At 44.0% G+C, this 15,660-nt stretch overlaps 1 protein-coding gene across 2 annotated transcripts in view; it reads left to right on the top strand.

Annotated features, from left to right (window-relative positions):
* The window catches only part of KIAA1549 (KIAA1549 ortholog), a 147,327-nt gene that overhangs the window by 70,138 nt on the left and 61,529 nt on the right, over positions 1–15,660 (top strand). For both annotated transcript variants that reach the window (XM_053553717.1, XM_053553716.1), the window contains exons 7-10: positions 402–461; positions 1,718–1,866; positions 6,666–6,843; positions 12,315–12,499. In XM_053553717.1, coding sequence (XP_053409692.1) covers positions 402–461; positions 1,718–1,866; positions 6,666–6,843; positions 12,315–12,499 — 572 coding nt within the window. The remainder of the gene's footprint in view (positions 1–401; positions 462–1,717; positions 1,867–6,665; positions 6,844–12,314; positions 12,500–15,660) is intronic.

Here is a 15,660-nt window from a genome sequence, read left to right as displayed (position 1 = left end):
AAGGTAGTAAGTTTGCTCAACAGCAAGAGTACACCAGGATTGTGTGACGTCCAGGCTCTTTACCCTGAGTCGTTGCTGGGCAGGCCTGGAGCTGTGAGGAGCACACTGAGAGGATGCCTTGCTCCAGACTGGTGACGTCTGAAGGAGCACTGACCTCTCTGTGCAGCAGTGTCCTGTGATGTGGCTTGAGCCAGCCCTTTATTTCTTATTGTCCCTGTCTTCTTCCTTGAGACCAGTGTGCTCAGAAACTACCACTCCCTGTATTTTCATGCTAATTTGGCATTTAGTTCTTTTAAGTTCAGAGCTAAATAGTAGTATAGGAAAGACAATGTGGTCTGACTTTGTCGTAAACATCATGTTGTTTAAATAGATTTTTCTCCTTCTCTCTTTTCCTTCTGTAGCCTTCCAGTACCCACAGCTCAACTTATCTCAGCTGTTGAAGTCCTCTTGGGTCAGAACAGGTATGTTTAACTTATGTAATGTTTTGGAAACTGTAAGAAGATGAAGTCTGTGTGGGCATATTGAAAAGGATACTGCCTTTCCTGTTTCCTAAATTTAGGGCAAAATGTACCTTAAATTCTTGGCAAAGAATGAATGAGAAAGGGATTCACATTTGGCTGTGGGAATGTATCCCACTGAGTTATGGCACAAAAAGGATTGGCTTTCTTTAAAATTCATACATCAAGCCCAGGGCAGAGTCTAATAGGAACTGACAATCCTCTGACCCAGAACAAGATGAGGTTCAGAAGCAATGACCTTTTTTTTTTTTTTTTTCTCCCTTGAAGTATTATTTATCTGATTGAATAAGAACAAGCAGGGTGGCTTGGTGAGAAAATAGGAAGCTTTTGCTTGTGTTGGGGACTGGTTCAGATATTCAGAACTATGGCATTGGAGATCAGGGTTTTCTAAGCTGGTACACGAAAGTCTAACAGACAGTTGCGTATTAAGCAGGTGGCCAGCGTTTGGGCAGCACAGCCACGTGGTGTGAGAGAGAACGTGTAGAGTAGCTTTAGTCCCCTTTAGGGGGTTCCTGGACCTACATTTCAAGTTCTCATTGCTTAACGCACAATATTTCCTATAAAGGCCCCATCTCTTAGGATGATACATTAGTCCCATTTTTCCAGATAATTTATGTAGTGATTAAGTAACTTGCCAGTGGTCGTATCTCAAAGAGAATTGAAACCAGTCCTGGTTGCCAACCACATGCTCCAACCTCCAAAACCACACTGAGAAGCTGATTGTCTGCTTAGATAATCTTGTCTAAAGCAGGTAACTGAAGATAGGTGGGCACCCTTTTTTCAATGTAGTTTGAGTCCAAGTCTTAAGACAAAGATATGAACTCACACTGTTTGCAGAAGTTCTGACACAAGTGGAGACAGAATATTTGATCCTGGGTAGGTGCTCTTCCTTCCAAAGCTCCTGCAGAGCAGAGTCCCTGGGACTTCTGGCCACCAGTCTGGGTAACACTCAGAGCTTGGAGCCATGGATAAAAGCTGTATTTCCTGGGCTCTCCCTCTTCCCACTCACGTTTTCCCATTTTAATGTCCCTTATCTAGGGACTGGCATTTTACAGTAATTCTGCACTTATTTCACCCTCTCTCAAGTGTGCTCACACTTGCTCTCTCTCTCTCTTACACACATACAGACACACACACCCTCTCTTTCTTTCCACCACTAACTTGTTTTGGGTGCTGTGTGTGTTTCCTTTCAAATGTAGTTCTCCTGGGTGTTGTGGAGAAGCAGCTCCAGAATGAAGTGTTTCAAGCCGAGATGGAGCGCAAACTGGCTCAGCTGCTCAGTGAGGTTCCCACCAGAAGGCGGATGTGGAGAAGGGCCACCATCACAGCAGGCAACAGCGTGGTGCAGGTACTCTAAGGGGTCAAAGAAGGAGGGGGAGAGGAGAGGCAGCATGCATGCCGACCATCTAAAATCCTCTATTTCGATGCAGATTTAAAATGCCAGGAGGAAATTCTGATTTTGACTGATTGCTGTATTAGGTAGCAACTGAATATGGCTGCACATATCAGTTCAGCTGGTCTAGACAAATTACATACCAAGCCCTCAGTAAGTGGCTGGTATAACATAGACCTTGGGCAGCAAAGCAGAAGAACTGTGTTACTAGGTTGCCATGCTCTATCACGTGACCTTGTTTTTAAAGAGTAGTTTTTAATTAACAAAAATGTAGCCTCTTTTATGGAATGGTAACTACTCTTGAGAGCATCATAGAAGTTATTCAGCTGGAAGAGACCTGAAGAGATCAGAAAGAAGGAAATTTTCCGTCCACCGTTCTAACATTTCATTCTCGCTGCCTCCTGCCAATCTGATTGTCTCATCTCACCCCAGATCGTCTTCACTTTGGTAAACTGGCAGACAGGCTACAAAAGACAGATTTGTTTGAGTCAAAAAGTGACCCCTTTTAAAATGGACATACTCCAGAAAGTTGGAGGTTGGGGCTGTCATTTACTTCCATTTCCATATGAATTATGTGGATTCTTTTTTTTTTTTTTTTTTACCAACTGCTGACTTGTCGAGCTATGAAAATGGGATCATACCTGTGGTGCATCTTACAGGGGTATTTGCAAAACTTGGTAAATGTAGAATGTAAATGTTGTGGCACAGTAACTGAGATAATGCCAGGAAGGCTATGTTAACCATTGTGATGAAAATGTGTCAAATGGTCTATGAAGCCAGTGTATGATGCCCCATGATCATATCAATGTATACAGTTATGATTTAATAAAAAAAAAAAAAAGAAAGAAAATGGGATATTTAGAGCTACAGCATTTTGGAAACAAAACACCAGGGTAGAACTCTGAAGGGCAGGGTGTGGCCTGGCGGGCCAGGTGGGGAAGTAAGTGGGTAAGAGGCATTAGAAAGATGTATTACTGGGTGGAGGGGTGTGTGGCAGTTTTGCCTAGAGTTGCATCATGATTCTCTGACTCTCTCCCATGTGTTCTCACTCCCTCTTTGTTTCCCCTCCCGGAAACGTGGTTCTTAAGTTTCTAAAATTGTTCTTCGCCAGATGCAGTTAAGTTATGGAGAAGTTTGGGAGTAACCATTAAACAAGTATAAAACAAAGAATAAAAATTAAAATATATCATAAAAGCTTTGTCTTATGTAACAGACCTAGCTTTGTGGAGCTCAAGGTCTGCGTATGGGCTAACTTATGCACATAAAACAGAGGGCACCATAAAACTGTGTAATACGGTGTTAAATTATATGCTCAGACTTCCTACGGAAGAATATGGATTTGTGAAAATTAATGGAGTTATCTGGGTGCCATGTGAAGATTATGTACAAGTCTATTCTGCTTGTCTTCTTCTATGGGAGACCACATATGAGGGTGCAGACAAGGATTTGTGTAGTAAATGCAGTACGAGGCTCTTCTTAATTTTAAGAATGAAAATGTTGAAACAACCTAGGTGTCCAGGAATCAGGGGGCATGTGTAAATAAGTTATAGTAGATCTGTACATGTTGGAATATTATGTAGCCATTTAAAAAAATGAATGGTATACAAACATGCTCAAGGGAAGAGAAGCTATAAAAGGCTACCCTATAATCCAAGTATTAATATGAAATTCATGGGAAAAAAAGAACGAAAGTGATTTTCTTCAGTTGGTCGAGTTTCAGGTGATCAGGTGATTTTCATTTTATTCTTTTCTGTGTGTGTTTTTCGAAATTTCTCCAATGGGCTATATAAGATACGTGATTTTAGTTAGAAAGTAATTTTATTTATTTATTTTAGTTTTTACTTTTTTTGAGACAGGGTCCCACTCTGTTGCGCCGGCTAGAGTGCCATGGCATCATGATAGCTCATAGCAACCTCAGATTCCTGGGTGCAGGTGAACCTCCTGCCTCAGCCTCCCAAGGAGCTGGGATTGTAGGTGCCCACCACCACACCCAGCCAATTTTTCTATTTTCTTTTTTTTTTTTGGTAGAGATAGCGTCTGGCTGGTCTTGCACTCTTGGCCTCAATCAATCTTCCTACCTTGGCCTCTCAAAGTGCTGTTACTATTGGCGTGAACCACTGTGCTCAGCCTAGAAAGTAATTTTAAAAATGAAATTGAAAATGTTAGCTAAAGTGAAGACTCCTTATTATCAGGGTTGTATGGTCCAGATATGAATCTGATTAGCAGTCACCTAGAAAAGACGCTGGAATTAGATGTTACTGACCGACCTGCCCACTGGGTATCTCAGTCTGTGTGGCTGTAAATGAGTACCTGAGGCTGGGTAATTTATGAAGAAAAGAGGCTCATTTGGCTCATGGTTCTCAGGCTGTACAAGAAGCATGGTGCTGGGTAATTTATGAAGAAAAGAGGCTCATTTGGCTCATGGTTCTCAGGCTGTACAAGAAGCGTGGTGCTGGGTAATTTATAAAGAAAAGTGGCTCATTTGGCTTGTGCTTCTCAGGCTGTACAAGAAGCCTGGGGTTAGCATCTGCTTCTGGTGAGGGCCTCATGCTGCGTCTGCTCATGGCAGAAGGTGAAGGGTAGCTAGCGTGCAGCGATCACGTGCTCTCTCAGCAGCTAATGGAGTGAGAACTCAGTCCTGACTCCGGGGAGGGCACCAAGCCATTCATGAGGGATCCACCTTCATGACCCAAACACCTCCCACCAGGCCCCAACTCTAGCACCAGGGATCAGATTTCAACGTGAGCTTTGGAGGAGACCTATATCCAACCGAACTTGTAGAATCTTTTTTTTTTTTTTGTAGAGACAGAGTCTCACTTTATCGCCCTTGGTCGAGTGCTGTGGCCTCACACAGCTCACAGCAACCTCCAACTCCTGGGCTTAGGCGATTCTCTTGCCTCAGGCTCCCGAGTAGCTGGGACTACAGGTGCCCGCCACAACACCCGGCTATTTTTTGTTGTTGTTGTTGCTGTAGTTTGGCCGGGGCCGGGTTTGAACCCGCCACCCTCGGCATATGGGGCCGGCGCCCTACCCGCTGAGCCACAGGCACCGCCCCCGAACTTGTAGAATCTTAAATCAAAGTTGGCATCGCTGGATATTTGAGATTGTGAGTTATATAAGAAAAAAACCATACTTTTAGAATTTATCAGGACTTTTCAGCACAATAGATAGTTAGGCACATAGGTAGAGGGACAGGAGGGCTCCATTTGAAAAGCTGATGAAGATCAGTTACCACAGCAGGGGTGTGGATGAGGGTGTAGGTGGTGGGAGAGGGAAGTGGGCTAGAAGCTGGCCTTGAGACAGCGCCAGAGGGCAGGACACCTGAGTCCTCAAGGTGAAGTGTAAAGAACACTGAGGGATGAGAGTCTGGACATGTGTTGCTAAGACTTTAGAAGTGATCTAGGAGTTCACGGTGAAATCTTGAAATTATTGGTCTGTCAGAAGTTTCCCGTGGTGAAGGAGGAGTCTGGCGGCTGTGTCCAGAGCAAGTGTGGTGTTACAGATTGTACCTGAGGACAGTGATGGCAAGTATAGAGAACAACAACTTCAGTTGCATGTGTGAAATAAAGGGCCTGGAGTCCTCACTGAGCCTTTTCTCAGGAGACCAGTCCAGTGTTTTGCTGGAGTAAAGGAACAGTAAAATTGTTGCATAGGCTGGGCACATGGGCTCATGCTTGTGTGGCAGGCCAAGGCTGGAGGGTTGCTTGAGGCCAGGAGTTCCAGACCGGCCTGAGCAATGTAGTGAGACTCTATCTCTACAAAAAAAAAAAAAAAAAAAAAAATTAGCCAGGTGGGTTCGTGCATGCTTGTGGTCTCAGTTGCTTGGGAGGCTATGGTGGCAGGATCGCTTGACCCAGGAGCTTGAGGCCACAGTGAGTTATTGATTGGACCACTGCACTCCAGCCTGGGAAACAGAGTGAGACCCTGTCTCTTAGAAAAAAAATGTTGCACAGTATTTCAGAAACAAAATAAAAAGCTATATTTATGCAAAACCATAAGAAGTTACCTGTGCTAGATTTCAAAGTACTGAGGCCAAAGGAATGCCTTTTAGAAGTTTTGAGATAAATTAAAGTACTATTAGACCCTCGAGATGATGAATTTCTGAGGTTTATTGTCCTTAGCCCAGTGTTTCTCAGCTGGGGGAGGAGGATTTGGCCCTCCAGGGCACATATGGCAGTGTCAGGGGACATTTTGGATTGTCATACTGGGTGGTGCTGGGAGGGGCATGCACTCCTGGCGCCTGGAGAGCAGAGGCCAGGGAAGTTGCCAGCCACCCTGCTGTGTTCCCCTCGGCTAAGTATTTGGCCCAAAATGTCAAGAACTCCGAGGTTGAGAATAATAAGGACATGCTGATAGATCAAAGGAGACTGGGAAGAACCATTAATAGTTCCTGAGAACCAGGGATGTACCTAACCCCATGGTGACTGGTGGGAGAAGGATGTGGTGAGTACGTTGGAGCCCGCTGGTGACAACTCTAGACGGGGGACTCGCCAGCCCTGTGTTCTGCGTATGCTCCGTGTCCCTTTTGTCATAAAGAACATGTGGAGCAGGACAAAGGATGTTTGCTATTCTGTGTGGAGGAGCTTTGACTTTAACTGTCTCTCATCTCATCCAGAGAGAGTGTCCTGGTGATTCTGGGGCCCTGAATGGCGTAAGAAGCTTGTTATGAGGACCCAGTCAGGATTAAGTGACCTGAGAAAGGGCATCTGGAAACGTGAGCTTCTAGGATGCTAATGGTTTCTGTTATCTTTCAGGTGGTGAACGTGTCCAGGCTGGAGGGAGACGACAACCCTGTACAGCTCATCTACTTTGTGGAGGATCAGGACGGAGAGAGACTCAGTGCAGTCAAGTCTTCAGACCTGATTAACAGGGTCGATCTCCAGAGAGCAGCCATTATCCTGGGGTACCGGATTCAAGGCGTGATTGCCCAGCGTAAGTTTGTGAGGTGTTGCCATCTGGGCCATGCTGGTTCCAAAGACAGCGTGTCCTGACAGTGAGCTCTGAATATAACACATTCTCGTGTGTGTGAGACCCTTGTTTTGGAGTGACATTGATGTAAGATGCCAATTGTTAAAATTCATTCACTAAGACCTTCTTTATTGTGTATTTCAATCCCCTGAAGTCGTAGCCTGCACTGTTTTTCCTACCTCACTTTTTGTATTCACGGTGGTAGAGCGATTTATAGAACTTAACATCTGTCCCCGCACTGGTACTGTTTCTCTTTTTGAAAACTTGGTCCTATGTAAAATAATGTGTTGGCTTTGTATTTCTTCCAAAACCTTCTGTGTCATATTCTGAACGTTGGTGGGGACAGTTGAGTCACTCGGGAAGCTGGGAGGTGTGCTCTGGACTTACTGGCTTCCTTAGGGCCTTGTAACACAGAGTCCTTGACCCTTACACTGCTCACTCCTCTTTCTCCCCACCCTGTCCTCTTACCACTGGGCAATTTAGAAAGAGGCATTTTGATACTTTGTTATTATTGTTGGAAGGTCTTGGCTCTTGCCGACCTGGCAATGACTGCTCTCAGTACCTTCTTTTCCAGCTCAGATTTTGGCTGTGTAAAACCAAGAACAAGCGGAGTCATGGAAGAGTCTATTTCCCTAAATATACCTTTATGAGTAAGACTGCTATTTTAATGTGGATGTTTTTCCCTTATGATCCAGAGAGCAGTCCTTGTAAGAGCACATTGACACTCGCTCCCAGTAACAAGTAAATGTTTAGAAGGAATTCAGCAGCATCAGAGAATATTGAAAGAGTCTGCAGAGAACATGTAGGAGACAAAGGCAGTTTTTTTTATTAAGTCGTTTGTACATAGATCATAAATACATTTATGCCATTATGGGATTCAATGTGTTGATTATTTGTACAAATTGGAGTGCTTACATCCTACTAATCAACATAGCCTTCACCTCTTTACCCAATTACAGCATTAAGACATTTGTGTTCTATACCTGATAGATCCAACTTGTACTTGCAATGTGCTCCATAGGTGTGGTCCCTCTACTAACCCTCCCTCTATCAACCCACTCCCCTCCCTTCCCCTCTCCCTCCCCTTCCCTCCTTCATCCTAAGCTATAGTTGTGTTTCATTTTTCATATGCAAGTGTGAGTGATTATAAATTGGCTTCACTGTAGTACTGAGTACATTGGATATTTTTTTCCGTTCTTGAGATACTTTACTAAGAAGAATATTTTCCAGCTCCATCCATGTAAACATAAAAGAGGTAAAGTCTCCATTTTTTTTTTTAATTTTTTTTTTTTTATTAAATCTTAGCTGTGTACATTAATGCGATCATGGGGCACCAGACACTGGTTTTATAGACTGTTTGACATATTTTCATCACACTGGTTAACATAGCCTTCCTGGCATTTTCTAAGTTATTGTGTTAAGACATTTACATTCTGCATTTACTAAGTTTCACATGTACCCTTGTAAGATGCTCCGCAGGTGTGATCCCACCAATCACCCTCCCTCTGCCCACCTCCCCCCTCCCTCCGCTCCCTCTCCCCCTTCCCCCTATTCTTGGGTTATAACTGGGTTACAGCTTTCATGTGAAAGCCATAAATTAGTTTCATAGTAGGGCTGAGTACATTGGATACTTTTTCTTCCATTCTTGAGATACTTTACTAAGAACAATATGTTCCAGCTCCATCTATGTAAACATGAAAGAGGTAAAGTCTCCATCTTTCTTTGAGGCTGCATAATATTCCATGGTGTACATATACCACAATTTATTAATCCATTCATGGGTTGATGGGCACTTGGGCTTCTTCCATGACTTGGTGATTACAAACAAAGGCAGTTTTTAAAAAACGACATCTTTGACGCGACCACACCCATGGAGCATATGACAAGGGTACAAGTCAAATCTTTCAAGTATAGAACATAGATATTTGGCACAATAATCAAGTAAACGAGGTGAAAGCTATGCTGATTGGTTTGATCTAACCATGTCAGACTGTATAAAAAAAAAAATCAGCACATTATACCCCACATATGCACGAACGTATTCATGATCTATGTGTATTTGACTTAATAAAAAAAATGACATCTTTGAAATTATCCTCAGTAGTAGAAGGATTAATTAACATCTATCCACCCTGAAACCTTAGGGGAGTAGAGTCTGGTGAGAGCAAGTAGAAGGTTCTTTCTGAAATCTATACTTGTCCTTTGAAGCCAACTAGGATGAGGGCTGACGGACACACTTTCTCTGTTCTGTGAAAGATGATGGGTGAGTTTAAGCAAATAACCAGTGGCGGTTTGTGTTGTGTGTTTGTGATGTGATAGCACAGTAGTGTGTTCTCTTCCAAAGCAGTGAGGAAGAAAATTACAAATGCCCTCCCTTACTTTTCTTCACATGTGATAGGTCTGGTTGTTGAAGAGTTAGCCTGCTCCTGCCACACTCTTAACATTTTTAAAAAAGGTGACTTGCAAGAAAATGTGGGCACCTTTCAAATTTTCCCCATCTGGTCTTTCACTTCTCTGTCCTCAGTTTTGTACTGAAAAGCACATGGGTAACATTCCTAGAGTTTGGGGGTCAGTGTCAGAAGAAAGCCTTTACCAGCACCAGGGCAGCCCTGGGACAGCCCTGAGGACATGAGTGTCAGGGCTGGTTTGGTCAATCTGTGCCTCTCCAGGGTTTCACTGGGTTAGAATAAGAGGACTGCCTCATTTTCTCACATTCTTGGTTTGATTATGTTACTACTACTATATTGTCAGTTGTTTCTATTCAAAGTGAGCTACAAAGGCTGGTGCGGTGGCTCACGCTTGTATTCCCAGCACTCCGGGAGGCCAAGGTGGGTGGATTGCCTGAGCTCAAGAGTTTGAGACCAGCCTGAGCAAGAGTGAGACCCCCTTCTCTAAAAATAGCCGGTGTTGTGGCAGGCGCCTGTAGTCCCAGCTACTCAGGAGGCTGAGGCAAGAAGGATCACTTGAGCCCAAGAGTTTGAGGTTGGTGTGAGCTCTGATGCCATGGCACTCTCCCGAGGGTGACAAAGTGAGACCCTGTCTCAAAAAAAACCAAAGTGAGCTCCATTATATATAAACTATATTCAGGCCAAATTAAAAAATACACACGTTTAGCACTTTGCTGCTCTTTGCCAAGTTTCCCGTGCAGTCTTTGCTCTCCTTTGTGCTTTTTGTCACAGTGCATGGAAGGCCTGTACCCTTGCCTGTCCCTCTCTTAGAGGTCTAAACCCAAATTTAACCAGCATGTGTTTCTGTGGTCATATCTTTGAGCAGATACATTTTGATCCCCTAGCAGGTAGTCACCATCATAGGATATGACAGGAACATAAGACTTAGTCCCTGCCTGTGACAGCTAAAGTGTATTTGAAAAGACAAAGCTTGGTGTCATGGGCAGATTAATGAGCAAAGTGGTGTGGTGTATCAAGACGATCCATTTATGTAATAAGAGGCATTTCAAAAGAGTAATAAGCTTCCATTTTCAAAACAAAGGCAACGAGAACAAAAGGCTGACTTAGACAAGGGAGAAATTGGCGTTGTCATGGGGAAGTTTTTATGAAGCGGCCTTAATGGCAGAGTTAGGCAGAGAGGAGGGAGTGCTTGGGTTACAGACAGTGGTGGCTGGAGCCTGGGTGGGAGACGCCCTGGAACCTTTCGGGGAGTAGAGTCTGGAGAGGGATGAGCATAGAATGGTGAGGAAGGAGCTAGTGAAGACATTGAGGAGGATTTGAAACAGAATCCTCCAAGGCCAAGAGCCATGAAGGGCCCCCTGGGGTGGGGTGGGCACAGCGGTGTGGGAGGGAGATTGGCAGATGCCAAATGAGTAAGATGTGCAGTCATGTAACTTAAAAATAATAGTGATGCCTCATTTCCCTTTCCCCCAGCCCCTGGCAACCATGGTTCTTTTTGCTTCTGTGAGTTTTCTCCTAGATCCTTCATATATGTAGAATTGCATATTTGTCCTTTTTTTTTTTTTTTGAGACAGAATCTCACTTTGTTGCCCTGGGTAGAGTGCTGTGGCATCACAGCTCACAGCAACCTCAAACTCTTGGGCTTAAGTGATTCTCTTGCCTCAGCCTCCCAAGTAGCTGGGATCATAGGTGCCCGCTACAGTGCCCAGGTATTTTTTGGTTGTAGTTGTCGTTGTTTGGCAGGCCTGGGCTGGATTTGAACCCACCAGCTATGGTGTATGTGGCTGGCGCCTGTAGCTCAGCCACATACACCATATGTTTTTCTGTTTTTAATAGAGATGAGGTCTCACTCTTGCTCAGGCTGGTCTCAAACTCCTGAGCTCACGTGATCCACCTGCCTCAGCCTCCCAGAGTGCTGGGATCACAGGCGTGAGCCACCGCACCTGGCCTTAACATTTGTCCTTTTGTGACGGGCTTGTTTCACTTAGCATGTTTTCAAGGTCCATCCATGTTGCACAATGTACAGAATTTCCTTTTTCCTTCCTTTTGAAGCTAACTGACATTCTGTTGTAAGCATATACCACATTTTGTTTATCCATTCACCTGTCAATGGCTATTTGGGTTGTTTTAATTGTTGTGGCTATTATGAATAATGCCACCATCTTTATTATTTTTTCAATTGCTAAGGTGGAAATAACCAGTTGCATCTGTGCTCATGTTATGTATTCTTACTCTATTTTGGTTTGTATATAGCACTAGTATCGTACAAAAGTATTTAGCGTTATTTACTTGATAATTTTCCCTTTCCCCTACTAGAACCTGCGCTCCTTTAGGGGCTCTGCTGGTTCATTGTTGGGTCTCAACCTTAGAACTGTGTCTGGCATCCTTAATAAATATCTGCTAACCAGAGAAACTGAGTGGTGAGGGAAGGTGAAGAGGGGAGACTTCTTCTACAAGCCTAGTTCACGCTCCTGTACCGCCATGTGGTCGGGAGGGGGTGATTCCTGTTGACTTCACGCAGTGGTCAGGGTTGGGGTCAGGACTGTGTTCTGGCGGAGCCGCGGCTTTTCTCTCCACTTTAGAACAGCAGCTCTTCTGGACTCAGCATGCTGCAGTGGGAATTTAGGAGTGATCTAGGAGAATATGTTGGAAGTCAGGAGACCTGGAACTAGCCTGGCTTTGCCATTAAATTAGCCATATACATTTATTATTTTATTTTATTTTGACTTAAGTTTTTTTTGAGACAAGAGTCTCACTCTGTCATCCTGGGGTTGAGTGCCATGGCCTCAGCTCACAGCAACCTCAAACCCTTATCTGTCATTGTGACCCCTGAGGTATTCTAGATGTGACATTGTATATTGTATTTGTTTACTTGGTCATGTTTCCTGTCCTCAGGAGATTATAACCTGTAACTGGTTGTCTTGAGCTGAAATGCCAGGGCTTCCCAAGTTTTTCATAGAAGACAAGTGCAGTCCAGCACATGAGTTAAGAAGGAATGACTGAAAGCCTTTTCTTCCTTGTTCGCAGCTGTGGACAGAGTGAGGAGGGCGTCTCCGGAGTCCCAGAGCAACAACTTGTGGGTCATCGTTGGTGTGGTCATCCCGGTGCTGGTGGTGACGGTGATCGTCATCATCCTCTACTGGAAACTGTGCCGCACGGACAAGCTGGACTTTCAGCCTGACACCGTGGCCAGCATTCAGCAGCGTCAGAAGGTAGGAGGCAGCTCCCTACAGTGTCCCCATAAACAGGTTTGTGGGGCGGCAGGGGTGAACTGACTTCGTGCTGTTAAGGAAATCCTCTGGCTTTGTGGGGGGCATCTTTTTCTCTTCACATCCACTTCCTGAGACCCCGGTTCTTCTGGAGTAATAAATATAAATACAGTCCAGGCACGTGAAGCTATGTAGTGGCTCGGATGGTGGTGTGAGTTCTGGGTTCTACTGTGATTTGATTTTCAAGAGGATCAGTTAGAAAATCTCATCCATTCTGTGTATGAAATCTCACCTATTTTATATTGTAGCCCTGGATATTTTCAGAGAATAAGAGCCCCAGGAGATTCCCTCAGATCTGTGTATCTCTGTTTCATACACAGCTCCCTGGGGTAGCTCCTTCATTGTCTGTCTCTCATACTGGAAGCCCACTGATGAGTCTTGACTAAGACCACTTAATCATTAAAAACTGACAGTACGTCCTTAAGCATGTTAACATTTCAGAATAGATGAATGGACATCTATTTGCCCGTCTTTTGCTGTATCCCGAGTTGTCTTTTGAGTGTTGGTCTACAGAGTGGAATTGTGTATAGTCTTCCTTGTAATAAATAAAACCCAGAATGTGTATCTCCTGCAGTTTCCAGTTTGGGTTTCCTTAGAACAAAACCATCTGAGTGCAAAATTCTCTAGATCTTTTCAATACCCCCACCCCTAACTCTGCAGACTTTTTGAATTAATTTGCCTACAGCTAATTTTATAGCATTTTTTTTTTTTAGCAGCCTGTCTTTCATGTGTGTTTCCAAAGCATTCAACTTAGTTTTTATAGAAGCAACAGTTGTCTTGTCACACATATGTTTCAGCAGTTTCCATGATATTTGACTGTTACATTAGGTTTCAGAGCATAGAAATCAATCGACTTTTGGTTAGCAGCTTGTACACCTGATGTGAGCAAAAACATGCCAGAGGGCTAGGGAACTCCCTGGCGGCAGACAGCACAGCGTGAGTGTCAGTCAATGTGTTTGCCAAGGGAGGGGAAAGTGGTAGTCTCCTGTGTGTGTTAACATGTCCCCTCTGTGGCTCTTAATCTTTTTTTTTTTTGGTAGAGACAGAGTCTCACTGTACCGCCCTCGGGTAGAGTGCCGTGGTGTCACACGGCTCACAGCAACCTCCAACTCCTGGGCTTAAGCGATTCTCTTGCCTCAGCCTCCCGAGTAGCTGGGACTACAGGCGTCCGCCACAACGCCCGGCTAAGCTCTTAATCTTTTAGAAGCTTCACTGTGCTCTAAAAGTAGCAAGCAAGCAACAGCAAAAGACCAAGGAGTAAAAGATTGCCCTTACTCTGATTGCCTCAGTATAAAAAATATTCTGCAGTTTACAAACTCAGACCTGTTGAATGAAAAAAATAAGTCAACATCTTACATTTTATTTTACTTCTATAAAAGTAGATGAAGAGATTTTTTTTCTTACAAATCAACCAAGAAATGAAAATCTTGAGCAAATTGCAAGCTCATAGCTATCAACTGTGTTATATGAGCATTTTATACATAAATGTTATATTTGTTGCCTGTCTTTATTATTCACATCGCCTGCTAAGATTGTTTTGTTTTTGTTACTCTAGTGAATGGCATGGAAAAAACCTGGAGAAAAGTGCTCTATTCACTAAATGATTCATAGTCTGAATCTCATTGTAATAAGATCAACAATAGGCTTGGAAATGTTTTTGTTATGAAAGAGTGTTGTTGTTACAGAGCGCGTTAAACCGTCTAGATGGTTGTGTGTTTAGGTTTTTCATGGTCCTAACATGAATACTCCTTGCGGAAGTCCGTCTGTTATCTGTTATTTGAATAAACTGTGGACGGACAGCATCTTTTGGGTTCAAAACAGAATATTTCCCAAGCTTTCTCTTCTTCTCACTTTTATTTCCTCAACTTTTTCATGTCCCAGATGTTGCTGTAAATCAAACGGACAGTTTCAAATATATCTTCCAGCCCGTGGAGCTGCTCTCTTTCTTCCACAGCTACAAGGATCGGTGCATACATCTTTACAGCATTTACAGGAAAAGTCTACACAGCGGGGCTCCTCAAAAGAATAACTGTCTTCTGAACCTGTTAGGAGGGCCAAAACCTTGCCAATATTGCAGAAGCTTAGTCTTTTTTTTTTTTTTTTTTTTGCTGACACAGTAACCCGCTGTGTAGATCTTATGTTTGTAAGAGGAAAATGAGGATCTTCATTTAGTTCAAAAACAAACGTCTCTACTTCATAAGTGTTTCTTCTGAAGTTGTGTGGCCACAGTGAAGGGCCTCTAACCTCGTCCTCAGGGCAATTTGCTGAGATGTTGGCCTCCCCATTACCGCAGGAGCTTTCCCTGCTGGTGCAGCTCTGTTTTCTCTCTCCTTTCTGCTCTCCCCAACCCCCGACAAGCATCACCACTACTCTCTGAAATCCTTTAGCAAATCCCAGAGCTGAGAACATCTGGAAACAATAAATCTGCTGACCTAAAATTCACACCCCTTCCCCCTTGTAATAAGGAAACCTCTTCAGATTGTCTGGAAATAGATTAGTTTTGAAATACAAGAGAGGGCGGCCATTCTATCTTGTTTTGAGGTAGGACTTTTTCTTATTTCCAATCATCATGAAAAGAAAACCCATGCACGTTTCTTTTCTGTGTTTTCTCTTTAATCTGTAATCCAAAGTCATCATTTGTTACTCTTACCTAAAAAACTCCAACTGGGATCCTCCACACTGTGAATGGCACTGGCTGGACGCCACTGGCCCCTGGGAGCTTGTTCTTGCAGGTGGGGACAGTCCACACCTGATTCCTGGTGCCTGGTGGTGGCTCTTGACCACCCTCAGCTGCTCCTAAGGATGGTTTCTCTCTCTGCAGGCAGCCAGGTGGAGCTGCCTTGGACACTGGGTGTCACTCACCAGACACTGATTATTTGATCTGAGTCAGGCAGGTCTAGGCTAAGCTTCAAACACAATAGCGTGTGAGCTCTGCCTTCAAGGGCATTAGCCGGGGAGAAGGACATCCAGGAGGGAAGGACGTCTCAGGTGTCCAGGGAGCTCAGAGGAGGTAGAGCATCTCCACCTATTGAGGAGGTGACACGGGGCTGGGCTGAAGCTTCAGGGTGGAGGAGGTGAAGCCAGATGAAGTGGGCTCTGCAGCC

This window comes from Nycticebus coucang, chromosome 11 (assembly GCF_027406575.1).
Source record: "Nycticebus coucang isolate mNycCou1 chromosome 11, mNycCou1.pri, whole genome shotgun sequence".
Lineage (NCBI taxonomy): Eukaryota > Metazoa > Chordata > Mammalia > Primates > Lorisidae > Nycticebus > Nycticebus coucang.
Note: the sequence above shows the minus strand (reverse complement) of the source record. Positions and strands in the feature narration are given on the sequence as shown.